The following is a 23,952-nucleotide window of genomic DNA, read 5'->3' as shown; positions in this document are numbered from 1 at the left end:
CTGTTCAGTTTTTCCTGTCAAGCTTTCCTTCCTCACGGCAAGGCTTCCACCTTGGGAGATTAAATGGACATGTACCTGGCGGTGTGCACATGGACATGTACCTGGCGGTGTGCACATGGACATGTACCTGGCGGTGTGCACATGGACATGTACCTGGCGGTGTGCACATGGACGTGTACCTGGCGGTGTGCACATGGACGTGTACCTGGCGGTGTGCACATGGACGTGTACCTGGCGGTGTGCACATGGACGTGCACCTGGCGGTGTGCACATGGACGTGCACCTGCCGGTGTGCACATGGACGTGTACCTGGCGGTGTGCACATGGACGTGTACCTGGCGGTGTGCACATGGACGTGTACCTGGCGGTGTGCACATGGACGTGTACCTGGCGGTGTGCACATGGACGTGTACCTGGCGGTGTGCACATGGACGTGTACCTGGCGGTGTGCACATGGACGTGTACCTGGCGGTGTGCACATGGACATGGTCCATTGTTTTGTTTACAATTCTGACTGAAGCTCCAGCAGGATTGTATTATAGAAGTACAGTGGAAATAAGCAAAGCCTTAAACTACAGTGGAAATAAAGTATAGTGGAAAATAAACAAAGGCAGAGAGAGGACAGTATTGGGGCAGTTGCTCCTATGAGTATTCAGAAGATATCAGCTCAACAAAGCCTATAAGAATGTTGCTCTACCCCACCTCATTGTCAGCATATTTCCCTGCAAACATCTCAGCACCGCTATCTGTCTCGTAGTCAGATACCGTAGTAGACAGAGGAGGCTTCAGGCAAGTGCATGCGTCTGGAATGCAGCAGAATGGGACTGAGATAGCCGGAGGAGACCTTGGTCTGGAGAATGCACAATAAACTGTGTGTGTGTGGGGGTGTTGTGATAATGACCTGCTTAGCAGAGATATCGTCAAGTGGTTGGAGTCCACATTCCCTCCAAAAATCAACCACCCTGGAGTGCAGACTCCCCCCTACCTTCCCCACCTCAATATAACACATTTCAGCTCTACTCCCTGGGAGCACTTGGGCCTTGCACTCAAAGTTCAGACACTCCAAGATCAGAGACCACAGATAGCCTTTGCCTTGTAAACCTTGTGAAGACTTGTCACTGCTAGCTTCACATTTCTCCAGCCTGTATCTCCTAGGAACAGCCATCTTTTCAAAGCGGAGCAGAAGAGGTACAAGTGTGGTACAGATGGTATAATAGAGGTGCCATTACATTTTCAGGACCTGCCATTATCAGTGCAGATTCATGTGTTTAAATTGTATGGCAGCCAACAGTTTGTCCACACTGTTCATGGAATTCTTCGATGCCAATGCCCCAATTATGGAAAAAAACAAAAACATGTTCAGAAATATTCCTAGAAGTTCTGGAACAGTGGGGGAGTATTTAAAGACCATTAGCAGTGAGATTGGCAGACCAGGAACATTAGAAGACCAGACCAGACTAGAGTAGTATGCTGGGCTTGGAGTTTGGAGGTAGTACAGATCGACCAGCAGCCTTGGCGTAATCAAGAGAGTCTAACTGCTGTCAGCTGAAGCAAGGCAGATTATAATCAATGACCATATTTACACATAAATACGCTATATATGTTTTATTGTCACATACACATAGTAGTACGGTTAAGATCCTTGCTGAAGGCTACTGGCCCAATGCTCTAACCGCTAGGCTACCTGCAGCCCTACATGCACACCAATATCCCTGTTTTTGAGTTTACAATAACCCAAATAAGCTCCTATCCTGGTTTTAAGAAACCCAGATAAGATGCCTGGGATATGCTGATCTTAGACGGGATACTGTGGCATGTTTACATCTTATCCCATTTACTGTTGTTAAACGGTCTGCGCAGACTCAGTTTCACATAGTATCAACTTTGAAGTTCAGATGGGAAAAGTAATAGTTGGAATAGTAACTGAAGTCTGGACTCTGACTGTAGGCCTCACATGTAGGCTATTATAACATTAACTCATGCATAATTAATTGTTTCTTGCAGTAAAATGATAGACCAAATGTTAATTTTGTCTTGGGAATAGGAGTGGAGAAATATGATATCTTTCTTTCATCTTGAGAAAATGCGAATGCGCGCTTTGGGACCTGTTGTGCAGCCTAAACGTGCATTTTTTTCTGCGACATAAAAAGCTGACAGTATTTCACTTTCAGTCATAAAATATGCTTCCAAGGCAAACTGAATTACTGTCAGAAACATGTTGGATTGTTTTCACAGATTTTAATTTCCTTAAAAAACCTCTTTGGGCTAGGCGTCCCGCTAGCATCCCGAAACCGGAGGGCACGCAATTCAAATAAATAATTATAAAAATGATGGATATTAAACATTTATGTACATACAAGTGTCATATATCGGTTGAAAGCTTAAGTTCTTGTTAATCTAACTGCACTGTCCGATTTACAGTAGGCTTTAAAGTGAAAGCTTGCCATGCGATTGTTTGAGGACGGCGCCCCACATCAAAATATTTTTCCACCGGCACAGGTTTCATCAATTCAAAAAATAAAAAATTCCCTTACTTTTTGAAAATCTTCCTCTGATTTGTCATCCAAAGGGTTCTAGCTATAACATGTAGTGTCATTTTGTTAGATAAAATCCTTCTTCATATCCCAAAAGGTCTGTTTAGTTGGCGCCATCGATTTGAGTAATCCACTTGTTCAACATGCCAAGATAGGAATCTGAAAATCTAGAAAAAGGACCCTAGCTCTAACAAGTTAAAACCGGTCAACAAACTGATGTCAATTTTGAACGGAAAATCTCCCCAGTCCCTAAATGTCTTCGCTGCGTGAGAGAAGCAGAAATGAAAGAGAACGCTACCAATGTCAACTACATTATTGATAATGCTTTCATTCTATTGATGAATTACATTCTGGTGAGCAAGGCTTTATTTAGTGTTCTAGAGCAACAAGGAATGACGGAAGAGAAGCTGTCTGTATATAATTATAGACTAACAAAGTTGACAAACAAATAGCCTTCCTAATGTCGGAAATTATAAGCAGAAAAATATCTATATATATATAATATATATATATAAATTAGGTGTACAAACTTTTCTTTCCGCTCCCCATTTAAAAAAAATATTTTCACCGTCCTTGGGTAAATTAGCAATATTCTGTTTATTTATGGATACAGAGACACTCATGGGTGGTAAATCAACGGTGCATGTAAAGCTTATCCTGAATAAATCAAAGTTTATTTTTCGCGTACATAGATGAGCAGATGTTGAAGCAGGTGCAGCGAAATGCTTGTGTTCCTAGCTCCAGCAGTGCAGTGTACAATACTGATACACAAATAATCCCAAGAACAAAAGAAAATAACTAAAGAAGAACAAACAAGAGATTAATAAATATAAGAAAAATAAGACCAGGATATGAGCATTTATCCAGAATACTGTGTGCACGTTGACATTGTCAGAGTGCTTGCAGTTCAAGATCCGTAGTCTTCAGAAACACCATGGAACACTCCAATCCAATCTGATATCTTGATTACTTTTAGTAAATCTAACTTGTTCAGGTGCTGGACAGATACAACTAAAAAAGTATTCAACTCCCACAGTAGTTTGAGACGCACAAAACAGACAACATTTCGACACCACAGGCATCTTTTTCATGTTGACTTTTAGGTGGTTACGTAACTACACTTTCCAGTCTTCTGGGTGTCTCGTCAAAGGGAATATAGAGGTCATATGGGATCTACCAACGCTGGACAGTAATATTTTATTTTCTTGTCCATGGCTGTTCTAGATATTTATTTTGGCCAAGCTATTGTGATTAAGATGATTCATAGTTTGGCTCTTTAACCTTATCAGAGAGAATAGCCCTAATTTTTCCTCTTATCTTTTCTGAGTGCAGGAACAGTGTCATGAGTTTAAGTTGGAATAGGAAATACCAATATTTGACTTTGGTCCAGCTAGGTGACTCTTGTTGACAGGAAACATGTGGGCCTAACCTTTGGATAGCCTTAGGATACCATAGTCCTTCATTTAAAAAAATATTTTTGTTGTCCCACAGATTATTTTGATATGGTCCTTAAAACTTAAATATGTAAATAAATATTGATAATCAAAAAATGTAATCATCATTGAAAAGGATTACTCATTTGACTCTGCCTGCAAATCGTCCTCCTAAAAGGTAGGCGATATACAACAGGACTATGCAAAATGTAGCAAGTGTGACTGTCATCATTCTTGCTGCTTCCAGTTCAGTAGCCATACCAGCGAGATCAGGTGCCTGTGTGGTCTCAATTAAATAGAGTAGGCCTGTGTGTACATGGGCGGAGAAGCACGGAGCAGTTATTTTTGCAAGGAAATGTACTTCCTAAATAGGTCTATGATTAGGCTATAGTTTGCTACATTGCCTAGAATAGGGCTACATATTTATCACCCATATTTCTCAGTCTGCTATAGGCTATAGGGCACAAAATTGCTGGGACCATGCCTGGCAAGTGATTTGTGTCACATACGCCTAAAATAACATTGCGGGACTGCGGTTGGGTTTGGGACCAGTTCTTGCTGTAGCGGGTTGGAGCCGGACAGAAAGCCAGCGGGTGCGAGCTGAAGTGAGATGATAACGATCGGTCCCACGCAGGCCTCTACTATGCCTGTAACTTTAGAGCTGTTTATTACTGTGTCAGTGTGAAAAATTGAGAATTAGCTTGAGAAACTGACAGATTACGTTACATTGATAACTGACTAATAGAACTCACATTGATATTCTGACGTCTTTTCAGTGCAATCTTCAATTGCTTGGCCGATGGTTTCATCATTTGATTGAGGTATAGTTTGATTGAGGCAAAAATAATAGCAAATGTAATTCAATTTTACAACATCACAAAACAAAGGCTACAAAACATTTCTATACATACAACTGCTGTTAGATAGTGATGTGAGGTGGCTATTATTACTATCTGACAGATAACTAGAGACTAGAGCTGGCCTGGCTGTAGTAGCTACTCACTAGCATAGCTTTTTCATTCACCTCAGTCGAGAGGGGATGAAACATTAGCTAACGTCACACAGTTGCCTCGTTTTATATCACATTCCAATAATACAACTGGGGGGGTTTACATTTTAGAATGGGGGGGGACATGTCCCACCTGTCCCCAGTGAAAGTTACGCCCCTGATAAAACTAATGTAATTTACATTGTCAACAGTGTGATGTTTGGATTCAGTCTTGTCAGCTGGCATGTCCTCATCTTTAGTATAATAATTTTCCCATAATCTCCTAAATGTTCCCTTTTAATTGCTACCATAGTTGCACATATGCTTTCCATATTTGTTCTGTAAGAAACATTTACATTTAGCCTTATCCATATAGGCCATTTATGAGTCTAAAGGGTTAAGACCTGTCAAAGAGACATCCTGCATCTATAGCAGTATAAGTCCAGCACATATTTTAAATTGGCCTGGCTCTAGAAAGTATCATTGCCTTGAAATACTGTCAGAATAAATTGTTAGAGAGAGGACTAGATGATGACACTCTTTCTTCATTACTGTCATCATGGGAGGAAGTTGGGAGGGGGGGATCAGTCCCCTGTAGGGATGTTGTGTCCTGTAGGCGTAGTGACCCTGGACTCACCCTACTCAGGCTTTGACTCTGCACTCGTTGTTGAATGTGACCACTGCGGAGGCCATCTTGTGCGTGAGAGGAAAGCAGGGGAATCATTAGTCCAATGCTATGTCCAAATAGTTGTCACCGGCTGGGTGGCTTCCTTATCTCCTTCCTTAGTAAGGGTTTACTATTAACCTAAAAAGAACCACATAGAGGAAAGTTTGTAGTCCACACCTGTGGGTAATTCACCTTTTTTTCCACTAAATTGTCTAGTGTTTCCAGGTCAGTGGTAGTCCGTTGGGACATAGCCCACTAACTTTTGCTGAGTCACTTTGTTATTGTGCCACATTAAGAGAATGCTTCCTGCCAACTCCTAACACCTCTGGTTAATCTATTTTTAATTTAGATACAACATAGATCAATGAACCTCACAGAGACACATTAGTTTGGTCCAAGTACTGTATATACACCCTTTATAGATCATTGATGGAACATGGAAGTTACTAGCTAAAGCAGTTACAATGACGTGTACTTTACTGCTGTATGAAAGTAGGATTCATGATGAATATGTTGATCATAATGGTTGGCAGGTAGCCTAGCGGTTAAGAATGTTGGGCCAGTAACCGAAAAGTTGCTGGTTCGAATCCCCGTGCCGACTAGGTGAAACATCTGTCAATGTGTCCTTCAGCAAGGCACTTAACCCTAATTTTTCCTGTAACACGGAACCCAAACCGGCAGCGCACGTGCGCTATCGTGCATAGATGTATTTTGTCCCCCCACACCAAACGCAATCACGACACGCAGGTTAAAATACCAAAACAAACTCTGAACCAATTATATTAATTTGGGGACAGGTCAAAAAGCATTAAACATTTATGTCAATTTAGCTAGTTAGCTTGCACTTGCTAGCTAATTTGTCCTATTTAGCTAGCTTGCTGTTGCTAGATAATTTGTCCTGGGATATAAACATTGAGTTGTTATTTTACCTGAAATGCACAAGGTCCTCTACTCCGGCAATTAATCCACACATAAAACGGTCAACCGAATCGTTTCTAGTCATCTCTCTTCCTTCCAGGCATGTTCTTCTCTTGACTTTATATTGCGATTGGCAACTTTCATAAATTAGGTGCATTACCGCCACTGACCTCGTTCGTCTTTGTCACCCACGTGGGTATAACCAATGAGGAGATGGCACGTGGGTACCTGCTTCTATAAACCAATGAGGAGATGGGAGAGGCAGGACTTTCAGCACGATCTGCGTTAGAAATAGAACCAATTTCTATTTTAGCCCTTGGCAACGCAGAAGCTCGTTGGAATGCGCGAGCAGTTTGGGTGCAATAATTGAATAACATAGATTTCTAAATGTATTTTGCAATGCACGCGATGCAAGAGGTGTGGTCATCCTGTAAGTCGCTCTGCCTAATGACTACAATGTCAATGTAAAATAATGATGATTATGTCTAGATGTTAACCTGTGTCTCTTCCCTCCTCCAGGTATCTGTATCAAGTGTGGAAAGGGTGTGTATGGAGCCAGCCAAGCCTGTCAGGCCATGGGGAATCTGTACCATACCAACTGCTTCACCTGTTACTCCTGTGGTAGGTGTATATATCCCTCTGTCCTCTACTCCTACTCAGCAGCTGCATCATTGGCTGGCATCACAGATGTCCTGTATTTTCATTTCTTAGCACAACATTGATGTTGGTTGCCAGAGTGTCTTTGGGAGTTATCAGCAGAATGCTCTATTCTCTATTTGACAGGAACACGGATTATATATTGGAACTGTAGAGACGGGTTGTAGAGACGGATGATTCATCTGCAGTCAACCTGAAAAAATGTGTTTATGCATGTTGTGTGTATGTGTGTGTACGTGCGTGTGCTTGCGCGTGTGTATATTTGTGTGTGTAGTGCTGCCCTGTCACCTGACTCCAATTGTCCTCTCTTGTTTCAAGTGGAGACGAGGGTGAAGTCAGAGAGAGTTTGGAGCAAGGTTGCTTTCATTCATGCGCTGATGTACATGGATGCTGATCCCTTAGCTTTGGAAGAAATGCATATAATTGACATGTAATTGAATACATATACTTTCAGGTGTATTGTGTGGTTGAAGAATGAGGGGCAGTGTCTCTAATCCCGAGGTTTCTCTACAGATTCCTTTTGACCTGCTTTGAAAAGTGTACTTGAGTCAGACCAGAGAGATATACTGTAGTCTGTTTATATTGGTCAGACATTATTGCCCATCTATAATGGTTTAAACAGAACAGAAAAAGAGAATATATACTTCTCTGTTATTCAGAATTTAAATTAGTTTGGTGAAATCTATCCAGAAGTGAAGCAAGTCTTCCCCTTCTTATTCTAGTGGTCTCTGTATATAGATGATAACAGGCCCATCTTGACTCTTGCGATGGTTTATTCCTAACGTAAACCCTGTGATGTATTGTTGGGTCTCTTATGAATGGGAATGTTTGCTTTTTAGAGTGTTTTCAACCCCTGTGAGAAGTTTAGTTTTGAAGTGCTCGCAGATCTCAAAACACACCTAATGATGTATCAACTTATTAGTTGACAAACTGTTTTTGTTTTACTTTTTGACTAAAATGCCACAAACGTTATTCTGTAAGAGTCAGGAGCTCCATAGCAGAAAGAGTTCAGTTCTCTGAGACATTGCTGGCTGGTAGCCTTGGGCTTTGTTTAACCATGCATAATTGAGCCCTCCTCTTGGCTTGCTCCTATGGTTGCACCCTTTTTTCATGAAATGGCCAGGAATGCAAACTACCCCCTCCACTTCAGCCGGCCTTCCCATGAGGACCTCAATCAGACAGTCACAAAGTGTACCAGGCCTGCTTATCAGAGGGGGTCGGCCTGGCATGGGCTCTGAGCAAACAACACACACATAAACACACACACACACACCGATAAACGCGCACACACACACACAGAAAAATTTGTACGCAAGTAATTATACGCTCACACATCACACACGCATACACACAAACACCCCCCACCTGCCCAAACATACCCACACACACTCCTCATTATTTACTAGTCTCAACTATACAGTCATAAGACATACCTCTGTGACCAGTCTCCTGTTTATTTCCTGTACTGGTGTTGATGCCCAGCTCCTGACTGGATCACCACCCACTTCCTCCTTCCACATACCTTTTGTCTGCTAGCTCACATGTATCCATGCCTATAATGGGGTACGCTAGTGATTAACTAGTTACATCTGTGTTACTGTAACACATCCTGCTTGTGCCTCTCACACCAGCCAGGAGAAAACAGCCAAGGGCCTTGTATTTCTGAAACCTATTTATGATGCATTGTGGTTTCCTCAGTCACTCACCAGCTGCACCTGACTGGCTGGCTGGCACAGGGCACACATCTCAATGTTCTGCTTTCTGCTATGGGGATCTGTCTGGGGTATGGTAGATCGCTGCACTAAGTAGAGTTAGCCTGGCTACTCCCCATATAAATATAATCTAGTCATTCTATTTCTATACTACTCCCTCATCTGAGTGTAAATTGTGGGATCTGGCCAAGGTTTTAAATGATGTACAACAGCTTGGTGGTGTAACCCGTGCTGCCTTTGGCAATGGTTCGACTACTTGATCATGACTTTCGCTGTGATTTAGTTGTGGGGGAGTTTCTAAGAGAGACTGAGTGGGTCATGGTTTTATCCTAGCTCTTAATGATATTAGAGAGACTGGGAGATTCCGTAGCTTCTGGGTTTTCTATTTGAGAGATGTGCTTGTGGCTCTGTTGGTGTCTTAACTTGGCTGTTCTCTTTAAAGAGAGACTTACTTAAAAACAATTTGGAAACAGCAGCAGGTCAGCACATGCTCACGTTGCCGGGATCGAAACATTCCTGTCTGAAGTCCCGAGCAATCTGAGTGAGTCACTACCTTCAGCATCCTTCTTTTACTTACCACAGTAGTGGGCAGGCCCTCCCTCCGCCTCTCCCTCTCTGCCTCCTCCCCCTCAGATCCCCGCTGCCTGCCTGCAGGTGATAAAGGCCCACTTGTTCTGAGAGAGGAGAGGAGAGGAGAGGAGAGGAGAGGAGAGGAGAGGAGAGGAGAGGAGAGGAGAGGAGAGGAGAGGAGAGGAGAGGAGAGGAGAGGAGAGGAGAGGAGAGGGATAGAAACTGAGAGGGTGCAACATGCTTGATGTTTCCCTCCTACAGGAAGAATATGGGGATACTGAACATTTAAAATATGGTAATCTAGGGCATTATTCAGATTATTTACATAAGGAGATATTCATTCAGTATTTATTGTGATCTCATGTCTTGGCTTAGCAACTATAGTTAAAAAAATTTTTAAAGTTGGCTATGGCCAACAGCCAGGTCATTAAAAGTCAACATAGTAGCATAGGGATTTTATAAATGACACAGGTAAAATGACATGTCCAGATGCCGGGCTGGTTGGCACCAGGAGTGTCAGTCAGCAGTGCTACAGTACCGCCACCAGGCATCCATGACTGGTCCACAATCTACCACACTGACCACATGATCACTAGACTTTGATTGCTGGAGTATGACTCCTTAAGGATTTTATTTTAACTCAGAGAATTATTTTATTTGACCAGTTCACTGCAGTTTGTTGTAGTTCTCTAAAATTATTTCTGATGGGTTAAATATCTAGCTGAGAGAATCGCTCCAATTATTTCAAGATTCACGGCCCTTTATGTGCATGTCTGTGAAACGCAGCACTGAGTCATGGGAAACCAATGTTGGAGCTGTAAAAACTAAGTACAGTATCTTGAGTGTAAAATCCCAATCAGGGAGCCATTTGGTCCTGAACTCCATGGAAAATGCCACATGTCCCACCGTGCTCAGGGGCTGTGAGCTGAGGAGAAGAGGAGAGGAGCCCTGAGCCCCAGCCCACTACAGCCAGCCCAGCACTTTCCTCTCCTGTGACAAAGGCTAGAGGGAGAGAGGGGGAGGCAGGGAGCCCTCCCCCTCTCTATGAGGGAACGAGGGAGGGAGGGTGGTGGAGGGGAGTTGAATGGGACCAACTAGTGACCTCAGGCAGAAAGAATGTGCCCGTTTGCTCAGGCGGCCCGCTCCCTTAGCAGAGCACCACAGTCAGCGAGCGCCGAGGGCTTTGTGTTTCACCTTCCAGATGCACTCGCCAGAGCAAAGGTCACCAGACAGACACACAGCAACATGCCCCAGCTCTGGCTGGTGTGTTGTTGATTTGTTTTTATAAGTTTAGTCACTCTGAATTAAAAGAGCTCCTCCTCTGTAGTCAACAGGAAATATGTTTTTTCTCTCTCGTCCAGCCTCCAGCCTCCAACTCTAAATGCTAATAGTTCCTCGCTTTCAGTCTTAAGTCTCACCTATTGTGTGACCAGCATTCTTCGGCTGCTATAGCCATTTATGTGGGTGTTAAATGTATTGCTATCTCCCAGCAATGTGACACTGTGTGTGAAATAAAGTGATTGCATTCATTTGGGTGTAAAAAGGGGGACATGTCTTTCCCAAGCCGGGACACGCATGAAATCAATGGCAGCTCAGGACGGCAATTAAATCTGACTAATCCTGCAGATTTATGAGCTCCATGCGCTCTGTCTGCCAGGCTGAAGTCACTGCGCTGCCAGAAAGAGAAGAGACTGCTGCTGCCATTTAGTGCATTTGAATGGGCATGCATTAAGAGAAGCATCGCAGGGGGCGCAAAGGCCAGGGCCAGTGGGAGTGAGCAGTGAGGAGATCTTTCCTTTTAGGTGGAATTCCCTTTTATCCTGTGGAATTTACTGCTACTGTGCTCATGGAGCCCCAAAATGGTGACTTTGGGGAGGGACTGACTGTTAGTATGATCCTGCCTATACCAGACATGGGGAAATCCTTTGCTCAGGCTCCTATATTTGGGCTGTGGTGGTGAGTGTGTGTGAGCTGTACACAATGGCAGGAGTGAGGGTGAGGAGGAGGGGGAGTTTGTAAAGCAGTTTGGGCCTGGTCTGGATAGTGGGGCTCTATTGATTGCTTGCTGGTTCTAAGTATAAGGAGTCCCATGAGGATCAATGGATGACCAGAGTATTGAAACAGTAGTGTGGACCTCAAACGAGCAAACCTACATTATGCTACTATCATCTGCCTTAGTCACTGGTGTTTCCTGTTGACATCTGTTATCGTTGTGGCTTTAATGGAACAGAGAGGAGTCAGGGGAGTAGGAGGCAGAAAGTCAACTCCCATTTCTGTTTATTCTCAACAATACAGTTTTGGATAATGTATTTAAAATATCATCAGGAGAACCCCTGGAGCATTTCAGCATTGCTCAAAAGGCTGGAAACACTATTTCCTTGATGTATTAACTTTCTTATAGCCTAGGGGTTGGGTAAAATCACATAGCAACATTTTTACAGTCTTCACTTTGACAGGGTCTGATACAGGAACACTTCTATACCCCAGCTCACACACTTACTTCTCTTCTTCAGGGAGGAGGCTGAGAGGGAAAGCTTTCTACAACGTGAACGGCAAGGTCTACTGTGAAGAGGACTTCCTGGTGAGTTACAACATATGTTGTCCCTGCATGCCTCCTTATGCACATGCATTTATGTTTATGTTATGTTCATTATGCATATGTTCAGAGGTTGAGTTCTCCATGTCCTTCATACACACTCACCCCTCGATGACAGGCTTGGGAGAGGAGCGGTTGCACATTCAAAACACTCCAGAGGAAACAGACTTTCACTGCTACAATTGAAGTTAAGCACCACCCCTCCAATTCCCACTAATTTCCCCCAAATTTCCCCAAGGAGCACAATTACCCCACTGCTCTCATCCCATTACTCCCCAGCACTTAGAATTCTAGAGGGAGGCGGAGTGGCTGTGGGCAGCTGCAGGTCTCAGACGGCCTCCTGTATGATGTATCCATCTGCCCAGGTTGGACACAATGGGAAACAGACACAAGTTATTAGTATGTATTGATCTCTTATAGACGTCCGTCAATCTATAATCAATGGGAACCAGGTGTTTTATAGCAGTCGTTTTTGTCTTCCAAAAAGATACAGACTTATTGTTTATTACTACTGAATTAGGTTGTTAGGTTGCCATTTACTTACTTAATGTAAATGAATCACTCCATTACACATAGACATTGCCCATTGGCCCCTAAACAGACTTTCAATTGGTTCAGAGGATGAGTGCTAAGACTGGTATTGGGTTTCCTCATACTATAGATGTAAAGAATATATCCTAGAGGGATCAGATGGTGGATGTGATAAAGTCCCTAGCTTCCTCAGAGTATTGACCACCAGCTCTGCCCCGATGGTCTGTCTTGGTGGGTTAAAGTGGAAATCTGGAGTCACCCTCCCCATGCACCCCTCACCACCGCATCTCCACCTGCTGCCCCTGTCCCACCATTACCCTCCCCCTCCTCTCATCAGGCCATGACCTCAGGGTCATGTGCTTTGCAGATGGTCACTATGGGACAAACATAACGATGGGTAATGCATGTATAACTCACATTTAAATCCCTCATTGTCTTCAATGTGATATCTTATGTTCAAGTTACACATCTTACCTCGAGTTCGGGTACATCTCCTTGTGTTTGTGTGACTGTGGTGCAGACTTTTGGAGACCACCAATAGTAGAGAGCTGAGGACTGGATGTGTGCTGTACTCCTTCTGTTAGTAGAGTGCTCTGATGGGTTTGGTTTAGGACAGGTATCGTTACAGCAATGCCGCTGGTCTCTCATATACATCTCAACCAAGAGAGGAGACAAAGGAAAAAGGACCAACTCCTTTCATATCAATATAAAGAGACCAGCAGCACCCCCTATAGATGGTGTCATTTAGGCTGTACTCTGGGTCCCTACATTTACATTTAGGTCATATTGTTAGGGGTTCTCAAACCAGGGTTGGGGTCAATCCCAATTGAATTTGAAATTCCAATTAAATTCTTGAAATCATTTAAGATTTAAATTGGAATTGACTTGGAATTAGACTATTTGGACTGTTTGAATTGAAATGGAACCGAATATTTGTGGAATTGTTCAGGAAAATATTGAATTGGGAATTGAATTATTGGAATTAACTTAACATTGGAATTGAGAGGAATTGAATTATCTCTGAATTCAAAGACTGACATACAATTACATCTGAATTAAATGGAATTTACAGGGAGAAGGAAATTAGAATTTAGTTTGTGGAATTAACCCCAACCCTGTCTCAAACACTTAAAGGTGTCAAATTTAGCCATCCTCTCTTTTGTAATGCTGCACTCTCAAGTCTCAACCATACACAGTTAACATTCACCATGTAACAGTTTCCATTGCTACATGTTAGAATCAAAACAAACCCCGTGATAAGTTTTTTTTTTTTTTATCTCCCACAGTACTCTGGCTTTCAGCAGACGGCAGAGAAGTGCTTTGTATGTGGTCACCTCATCATGGAAATGGTAAGAAATAACCTAATACTGTAGGAGGGCCTGCTAGATAGTGATAGGAGACAATCAGCAGAACAGTATGCCTGTCCCTCTCTGGGATTTCTCTTTAGCAGTACTGTATCTCTGCTTGACATGTGGCATCATACCTCCTAGTTTAGTTTTGTTTCTGTATCTGAATGCCAACGGGCTGGTGTGATTGACTCCTACTGAGGCCTCAATCTCTAGCCTTACTGTTATCTGTGTGTGTGTGTGTGTGTGTGTGTGTGTGTGTGTGTGTGTGTGTGTGTGTGTGTGTGTGTGTGTGTGTGTGTGTGTGTGTGTGTGTGTGTGTGTGTGTGTGTGTGTGTGTGTGTGTGTGTGTGTGTGTGTGTGTGTGTGTGTGTGTGTGTGTGTGTGTGTGTAGATCCTGCAGGCACTAGGCAAGTCCTACCACCCTGGCTGCTTCCGCTGTGTGGTCTGCACCGAGGGTCTGGACGGAGTGCCTTTCACTGTGGACGTGGAGAACAACATCTACTGTGTTAAAGACTACCACACGTAAGAACATGTGTCTCTCATAGATAATGCCAACATGTGATGAAGTCAGCATGCAAGAGTTTCTTCATTCCACAGTACTCTTTAAATCCTGGTTTGTGCTGAAACTGATATAAATTATACAGCATGTACCAAGACTTAACTTCTACTCTGTTTCCCCCACAGGGTCTTTGCCCCTAAATGTGCCTCATGCAACCAGCCAATCCTCCCTGCTCAGGTAATGATAAGCCAATGACTGCTTGTATCCTCTTAGCTCCTGTCACTAGTTGTCAGAGTCATATATAATATATACTGTCGAGGGTTGGGCCAATGCGGTTTCTGTCTGAACCTTCCCGAGATTGACATTTTCTCCTCCATAGCCGTTGCTAAGTGATAATTGACGCTTCCGCGCTGTGCTGTTTATTTCTGATAGTTTTCAAAATCTATAAAGATTTCCAGTGAAGGCAGATGAGCAATTAGTTGACACCACAACACAGTACCTACATGGATACACTTTATCCCGAATGCTAATCAATAAAAACGTTAAATTCGCTGCTCTGTTTTGCTTGTTTACAGCGGGTCATTTCATAGGGAATTGTCGGAGGCGCTCTCGTATTGTTACAACTCCTACATTTTGAGAATAAAAGCACTAACATGGTGTCCCTTCTAAAACCAATGGCGTCCGTTCTGATCCAACTCTTTAAATATACAGCTCTGGTTGTTGGTGCCAGTGGAGACGGGAGGGTCTGACTGACTGTGTGTGTTTCCTGACAGGGCTCTGAGGAGACCATCCGGGTGGTGTCCATGGACAAGGACTACCATGTGGAGTGCTATCACTGTGAGGTGAGACAATGTCATTACCACCCTGTTTGTGTTTCTTGTCTTATTTATGTGTTGAACGTAACCCGCACATTGGCTATGATGATTCATCCATTTTAGTGTAAATGCTAGGGCAGTGTGGGTGTATGTTTCTGTGAGTATGTGCACTACACACACAAACTGATCCTGAGTGAGGGGCAACCCAATGTGGTGACTCATTGTCCAGGCACATTCCAGAGTTGACCTGTGGGAGAGGAGAGGGTAGGGCTGATAGCGCTGGACTCAGCTGGACATCAGACCAGGGGTCGTTGTTGGACTACCCTGGAATCTCAGCACTCTGAGAGACCGCTCAGACCACTTACTCACTCAGACACATGTACAGGAAATCATCCCACGTGACCTACAAACCTCAGTGTAATCAAAGTAATTAGTGAAGTCAGCCAAATTGAATTCCTGACAGTGCATTCATTAACACAGCAGTTTAATGATAGCTGTGTCAAGTGTGAGTCATTGTAACCAGGGCTCAAATAAAGTGTGATTGTAAGTGTGTGTGAGTTTGATCAAGAATTCCATGTTTAATGGCAAAAGCTGGTTGACTCATTTCATTATCACACATTTCAGGGAATAGCTCGTATCCCATCTAGGTGAGTGATAAAGGTATTATGTAGACAATAGGTAATCATTCAGCAGCCTCTGTGGGGTTGACAGTCATTACAGGAGTGTAAAGTCCGGGTCTAAAGTCCAGGTCGGCAGGGGATGGAAAATTCATCACATATTTAAAAAATGGTTAAGAGCCCCCCGTATGTAATTATTTTTGTTTAAATTTAACCAGGCAAGTCAGTTAAGAACATATTATTAACATCTTATTTACAACGACGGCCTAGGAACAGTGGGTTAACTGCCTTGTTCAGGGGCAGAACGACAGATTTGTACCTTGTCAGCTCGGGGATTCGATCTAGCAGCCTTTCGGTTACTGGCCCAACGCTCTAACTTCATCAGCGGCCTCTCATATCAGTCGAGAGGTATAAAAGGTACAGTAAATATTTGAAATATGGATCGTTTTGATATCCAGCACCTGCTCAAAGGCATTGGATGGGTGTAGGGCTGGGCAATATGGCCAAAATCTCATATCCCGATATAGGTCATTTCATATCCCGATAACGATACACATCATGATATAGCACATTTTCTGTAATAAATAAATAGCTTATATTAAATGACCACATGTAAAGGCCTATTTCTTATTACATTTTGAATTATACTCAACAAATAAAAGGTACTTACTCGTACTTGATTATTTCTCCTTTTATTTAGAACCTTTGTGCAAAGTTTCAACTAAAATATGAATGTATAAAATCTTAAAAGGTCAATAGAATACACTTCAACTATAGTTGCAAACAAAATAAAAATAGGCCTAAAATGTATATATATATTGGAGGGGCTTGCCTGTTTTGCATGTTATTTTGGCATTAATACATGTTACATATCAATTTGTATTTGGTACCTTGGGTCGAGAGTTAGCACACGAAACCCCTGTTTCTCGACTGTGTAAATTGGGGCCATGTCTTTGCAGATGTAAGTTGTAATGGCAGCTGTTATCTCTTTCCCTCTTTGTGATTCTTTGCCATATGCTGTGCCGCGGGCAAAAGCCTCTTGCAACGCCTGAGTCGGGGGGGGTTGTTTTGAGCACTCGACTGTACTTGTTTGGGTCTCATCTGTAGACTCTCTCCATACTGTTTCACATGATTCTTGAGTAGGTGGTAAAATAGGTTAGTGGTGTTTGAGCCTGTTGTCGGGACCGGCCTGCGGCATATTTTTGCAGAGGACGGTTTGCTGGTCTGTGTCAGACTTTTCATACCCAAACCACGTCCACGTGACCGTAGTAGCCCCTCTTTTAGGTACGAGCTCCGTGCCTCTGTGCTCTGTGTCACGTTCACTCTCCTCCATGTCTCTGTGCTCTGTGTCACGTTCACTCTCCTCCATGTCTCTGTGCTCTGTGTCACGTTCACTCTCCTCCATGTCTCTGTGCTCTGTGTCACATTCACTCTCCTCCATGTCTCTGTGCTCTGTGTCACGTTCACTCTCCTCCATGTCTCTGTGCTCTGTGTCACGTTCACTCTCCTCCATGTCTCTGTGCTCTGTGTCACGTTCACTCTCCTCCATGTCTCTGTGCTCTGTGTCACGTTCACTCTCCTCCATGTCTCTGTGCTCTGTGTCACGTTCACTCTCCTCCGTGTCTCTGTGCTCTGTGTCACGTTCACTCTCCTCCATGTCTCCGTGCTCTGTGTCACGTTCACTCTCCTCCATGTCTCTGTGCTCTGTGTCACGTTCACTCTCCTCCATGTCTCTGTGCTCTGTGTCACGTTCACTCTCCTCCATGTCTCTGTGCTCTGTGTCACGTTCACTCTCCTCCATGTCTCTGTGCTCTGTGTCACGTTCACTCTCCTCCATGTCTCTGTGCTCTGTGTCACGTTCACTCTCCTCCATGTCTCTGTGCTCTGTGTCACGTTCACTCTCCTCCATGTCTCCGTGCTCTGTGTCACGTTCACTCTCCTCCATGTCTCCGTGCTCTGTGTCACGTTCACTCTCCTCCATGTCTCTGTGCTCTGTGTCACGTTCACTCTCCTCCATGTCTCTGTGCTCTGTGTCACGTTCACTCTCCTCCATGTCTCTGTGCTCTGTGTCACGTTCACTCTCCTCCATGTCTCCGTGCTCTGTGTCACGTTCACTCTCCTCCATGGCTCTGTGTCACGTTCACTCTCCTCCATGTCTCTGTGCTCTGTGTCACGTTCACTCTCCTCCATGTCTCTGTGCTCTGTGTCACGTTCACTCTCCTCCATGTCTCTGTGCTCTGTGTCACGTTCACTCTCCTCCATGTCTCTGTGCTCTGTGTCACGTTCACTCTCCTCCATGTCTCTGTGCTCTGTGTCACGTTCACTCTCCTCCATGTCTCTGTGCTCTGTGTCACGTTCACTCTCCTCCATGTCTCCGTGCTCTGTGTCACGTTCACTCTCCTCCATGTCTCTGTGCTCTGTGTCACGTTCACTCTCCTCCATGTCTCTGTGCTCTGTGTCACGTTCACTCTCCTCCATGTCTCTGTGCTCTGTGTCACGTTCACTCTCCTCCATGTCTCTGTGCTCTGTGTCACGTTCACTCTCCTCCATGTCTCCGTGCTCTGTGTCACGTTCACTCTCCTCCATGTCTCTGTGCTCTGTGTCACGTTCACTCTCCTCCATGTCTCTGTGCTCTGTGTCACGTTCACTCTCCTCCATGTCTCTGTGCTCTGTGTCACGTTCACTCTCCTCCATGTCTCTGTGCTCTGTGTCACGTTCACTCTCCTCCATGTCTCTGTGCTCTGTGTCACGTTCACTCTCCTCCATGTCTCTGTGCTCTGTGTCACGTTCACTCTCCTCCATGTCTCTGTGCTCTGTGTCACGTTCACTCTCCTCCGTGTCTCTGTGCTCTGTGTCACGTTCACTCTCCTCCATGTCTCTGTGCTCTGTGTCACGTTCACTCTCCTCCATGTCTCTGTGCTCTGTGTCACGTTCACTCTCCTCCATGTCTCTGTGCTCTGTGTCACGTTCACTCTCCTCCATGTCTCCGTGCTCTGTGTCACGTTCACTCTCCTCCATGTCTCTGTGCTCTGTGTCACGTTCACTCTCCTCCATGTCTCTGTGCTCTGTGTCACGTTCACTCTCCTCCATGTCTCTGTGCTCTGTGTCACGTTCACTCTCCTCCATGTCTCTGTGCTCTGTGTCACGTTCACTCTCCTCCATGTCTCTGTGCTCTGTGTCACGTTCACTCTCCTCCATGTCTCTGTGCTCTGTGTCACGTTCACTCTCCTCCATGTCTCTGTGCTCTGTGTCACGTTCACTCTCCTCCATGTCTCTGTGCTCTGTGTCACGTTCACTCTCCTCCATGTCTCTGTGCTCTGTGTCACGTTCACTCTCCTCCATGTCTCCGTGCTCTGTGTCACGTTCACTCTCCTCCATGTTTGTTTGTTTTACAAATTTCCTTGTGGAAGAACGCAAAGTGTTGTCCAATTGACAAAAGATATTGCCGTAAAGAGTGTGATTTGCGACACAATGAAATAAACGATAAGAGCATAATATGAAGCGATAGACGTTTTTCTATCGTCACACGATATATATCGTCATATCGCCCAACCCTAGATGGGTGTATATAATATTTTCCTTCACAAATGTCCAGCTACTGCAGTTCACTGAGTCTATCTCTCTCCCTCGGTGTTGTAGGACTGTGGCCTCCAGCTAAATGACGAGGAGGGTCACCGCTGTTACCCCCTGGATTGCCACCTGCTCTGTCACAGCTGCCACATCCGCAGGCTCAAGGTCCCGGTGCCCGCCCACCCGCCCCCCAGCTACCCACTACACGTCACTGAGCTGTGAGAGGAACCAACCCCAACCCACCGCTGACCCGCCTCCCAGGTGACCTGAGACAACATAGCAGAAAGAAGGAATCCCCCGCCCACGGAATCCCGGGAACTTCAGAACCTCTTCTTGCATGACAGAACAGAACAGAGAGACCCTGGGAGACTTCGCTCTCTACTTGCCGGCCGTGCCCTGGGGAGAGGAGATAGATACAGGGCCATGGACAAGTCACAAGACCGGGCTGGGAGATAGTCCACGTCTCTCTCTCCCTTTCTCTCTCTCTCTCTCTCTCTCCCTCTCTCTCTCTCTCTCTCTCTCTCTCTCTCTCTCTCATCAGTTTTTTTCTCCCTCCTTTCGGTCTGTGAACAGTGAAGCAGGCTGAGGCCCCAGCCCACCCAGATACCCTGGCTGACGTCAGCACAATGACCCCTGCACATTCATCACAGTGGGGACTGGCCTGGATGGAGGGAGGGGGCCACTCTCTCTCTATCTCCATCGCTCTCTTTTTTACTGCCTTTCTGTTTTCTTCATTCCTTCGAGCTGAAGCCCTATGCCATGATCCATTTACTGCTCCTCTGTCAGAGAGAGAGAGAGAGAGCTGGACAGCGTCTCTGCCAGGAGGCTGGGAGGCCATGAAGCAGGCCGCTACATAACATTCCAGCACTGTCTGGCAGGGTTAGAGGGTTGGACATGCTGTGCCTTCAGAGTGGCCTTCCACTGAGAAACCTTACCGCATGGTGACAGTGACAATGGCACAATCCAGCTAGCTACGGCTCCTTTTGGCTATGCAAGGGTACCGAGTCTACCAGCAACAACCGCGCTCCTTCATGTGACTCTGTGACACAGTCTCCTGTAACATCCCTTCATGTGACTCTGTGACACAGTCTCCTGTACCATCCCTTCATGTGACTCTGTGACACACACTCCTGTACCATCCATTCATGTGACTCTGTGACACACCCTCCTGTACCATCCCTTCATGTGACTCTGTGACACACCCTCCTGTACCATCCCTTCATGTGACTCTGTGACACAGTCTCCTGTACCATCCCTTCATGTGACTCTGTGACACACCCTCCTGTACCATCCCATCATGTGACTCTGTGACACACCCTCCTGTACCATCCCTTCATGTGACTCTGTGACACACCCTTCTGTACCATCCCTTCATGTGACTCTGTGACACAGTCTCCTGTACCATCCCTTCATGTGACTCTGTGACATAGTCTCCTGTACCATCCCTTCATGTGACTCTGTGACATAGTCTCCTGTACCATCCCTTCATGTGACTCTGTGACACAGTCTCCTGTACCATCCCTTCATGTGACTTTGTGACAGTCTCCTGTACCATCCCTTCATGTGAGTCTGTGACATAGTCTCCTGTACCATCCCTTCATGTGACTCTGTGACACAGTCTCCTGTACCATCCCTTCATGTGACACACCCTCCTGTACCATCCCTTCATGTGACTCTGTGACATAGTCTCCTGTACCGTCCCTTCATGTGACTCTGTGACATAGTCTCCTGTACCATCCCTTCATGTGACTCTGTGACACACCCTCCTGTACCATCCCTTCATGTGACTCTGTGACACACCCTCCTGTACCATCCCTTCATGTGACTCTGTGACATAGTCTCCTGTACCATCCCTTCATGTGACTCTGTGACACAGTCTCCTGTACCATCCCTTCATGTGACACACCCTCCTGTACCATCCCTTCATGTGACTCTGTGACACACCCTCCTGTACCATCCCTTCATGTGACTCTGTGACATAGTCTCCTGTACCATCCCTTCATGTGACTCTGTGACATAGTCTCCTGTACCATCCCTTCATGTGACTCTGTGACATAGTCTCCTGTACCATCTCTTTGCGCCAGTGCTACTTGGCATAGCGGATGTTTGTGGCACCAAATGCGCTGTCAGTAGCCAGTAGCCACAGCGCTAGCCTGGGCTGGCACTCATTCCACTTAGCAGTCTTAGAAGACGTGACCTCGAGAGATTCGCAAGCAGTGTCTCAACGATTATATAACAAGATAAAAAAGTTAGAAGCACGTAGATTGTCTTTTATACATGCCTATATATTTTGCAGACATTTTCCACATAAGATTCTAGAAGTGTAGTGTATTTTTTTGCTGCGTTATTATTATCAAATGGAATCGGAGGCCAAGCGAGCTGTCACAGTCTTAACGGTCCTCTGAAGGGTATTGGTCCGTTGTTTAATTTCTCCTCAAGGACACATGTCCTAGAGGCCTCTGTGTTGTCACTCTGCTTGGTCATGCGATCCACAAACCTGTTAACATGTACAGTTCCACACACTGGTTATTTGACCCATATGGTAGCACTGAGTAAATGAGTGTCTGACCATCGAGAGTCCCCACATATCCTCCTCATGCACACGTTACTGTGTCATACCTACTGGTTGATCTGATTGTCTGGTTGGTTGTGGGAGTTGCTGGTCCAACCCATGTCTCTGGGGAATCCATCCCCCGTGTTTTCCCTCGCTGGTTGTGCCGTTGTGTGCATCTGTGTGTGTGTGTGTGTGTGTGTGTTAGTCTGTTGGTCTATAGACACTGAGTGTACTAAACATTAAGAACTGCTCTTTCCATGGCATAGACTGACCAGATGAATCCAGGTGATGTCACTTGTTAAATCCACTTCAATCAGTGTAGTTGAAGACAGGTTCAACCTGATTTTTAAGCCTTGAGACATGGATTGTGTTTTGTGTGCCATTCAGAGGATGAATGGGCAAGACTAAATATTGAAGTGCCTTTGAACGGGTTATGGTGTAGGTGTGTCAAAGACTGTAACGGTGCTGGGTTTTTCCCGTGTGTATCAAGAATGGTCCACCAGCCAAAGGACATCCAGCCAACTTCACACAACTGTGGGAAGCATTGGAGTCAACATGGGCCAGCATCCGTGTGGAACACCTTCGACACCTTGTAGAGTCCATGTCCGATGAATTGAGGCTGTTCTGAGTGCAAACGTGGTGTAACTCAATATTAGGAAGGTGTTCTTAATGTTTGGTATACTCAGTGTGTGTGTGTGTGTGTGTGTGTGCGTGCGTGCGTGCGTGTGTGTGTACCAGTGGCAGTGCCATGGTGTATGTACCTTGTTGAGTGAGCAGGACAACGGCCATCCAGCTCCACAAAACGACCCGTGCTCTCTCAATCTCTCTCCAACAGAAAGGATGGGTTAAAACTCTGACTCAGGCTTACCCAGTACCTGCTCACAGTAGCCTAGTCAGAGGAACTGTCCTCTCATACTACTGAATCTAACAGACAAGGAGGCTGACGTAGAGATTACGGAGAGGAGTGGCCGACACAGACATCATGTGCTTTCTGATGTATCCCTCGATGAGATTCTTTGGAATGTAATTATTAGTGTATGTTTGGCAAACTGTTGTTTAATTTTTGCTCTGCTCCCAGTTGTACATTTACAGAAGTGAAAAGGCTAGTATCCCTGGAGTACATGTTTTTGCTGGGAAATTCCCTTTGATGGTAGATAAACTGAATCTCAGCATAGTATGATGAGACTCCTAGTCAAGGAATGTGTAATACACTTGAAGAATGAGGCAATGGCATTTTCTGAACTGTAGTTTGAATAGTACAATAAGACCCACTCATCAATCTCAAATAATTTTTCATTAAAGCAGAAAATGTTTAGACTTGACAAGAGTTGATCCCCTTTAATGTTGTCTTAATACACCTCTTTTTAAAAGTACTACTTCAGTTCCATTTCTATTGCATAGCACACAGCTAGTTTCCCCAGACCTGTGCATAGAGGCTAGTTTTTCTTTCATCCTCTGTCATAAATCACTCTGAAAGTGAAGACCTCTCTCTCCTATCAGTAGTTTTCAATAAGCACATATGACACCTCTGTCACATCACTTTTGTATCGCTTTTGTATAAGTGTTTGATTACCTAGATGGTTCATAAAAAAGGAAACTAGATTTATTTATCTAAACATGAAAAAGTCTAAAGTTATTTAATGTATTAAAAATCGGGACGTATCATTTAACTGTAGATTATATAATCTGCTTTTTAAATAAAGTGGTTTTGTAGCTAACTTAAACCAAATGATGATGTCTTTTTTGTTGTATGTGAGGTCATGATCATTTCTATCCAAATGATGGCACTTTGTTGAACTACAACACAAATACCTTGTTACCATACTATTACCATGTTATTACCATTTTATTGCATGCTGTAATGTAGTGCTGCCATTGGACATAAATCAGCAACGAAATGTGGTAAACTTGGGAAGGATATGGGAATGATTTAGCCTGAACT

The 23,952-nt window shown here is 44.6% G+C and overlaps 1 protein-coding gene across 1 annotated transcript in view; it reads left to right on the top strand.

Moving 5' to 3' along the window:
* LOC139411597 (Wilms tumor protein 1-interacting protein homolog) overlaps positions 1-23,734 on the top strand; it is a 31,876-nt gene extending 8,142 nt beyond the window's left edge. The window contains exons 2-8 of the mRNA XM_071158159.1: positions 7,060-7,161; positions 11,993-12,060; positions 13,893-13,955; positions 14,347-14,477; positions 14,640-14,691; positions 15,228-15,296; positions 19,526-23,734. Coding sequence (XP_071014260.1) covers positions 7,060-7,161; positions 11,993-12,060; positions 13,893-13,955; positions 14,347-14,477; positions 14,640-14,691; positions 15,228-15,296; positions 19,526-19,678 — 638 coding nt within the window. The 3' untranslated portion in view covers positions 19,679-23,734. The remainder of the gene's footprint in view (positions 1-7,059; positions 7,162-11,992; positions 12,061-13,892; positions 13,956-14,346; positions 14,478-14,639; positions 14,692-15,227; positions 15,297-19,525) is intronic.
* The last annotated feature ends 218 nt before the right edge of the window (positions 23,735-23,952 follow it).

The sequence above is a fragment of the Oncorhynchus clarkii genome, chromosome 6 (genome assembly GCF_045791955.1).
Source record: "Oncorhynchus clarkii lewisi isolate Uvic-CL-2024 chromosome 6, UVic_Ocla_1.0, whole genome shotgun sequence".
NCBI classification, from domain to species: Eukaryota; Metazoa; Chordata; class Actinopteri; order Salmoniformes; family Salmonidae; genus Oncorhynchus; species Oncorhynchus clarkii.
The sequence above is the reverse complement of the archived record's forward strand: the minus strand, read 5'-3'. Positions and strand labels throughout refer to the sequence as shown.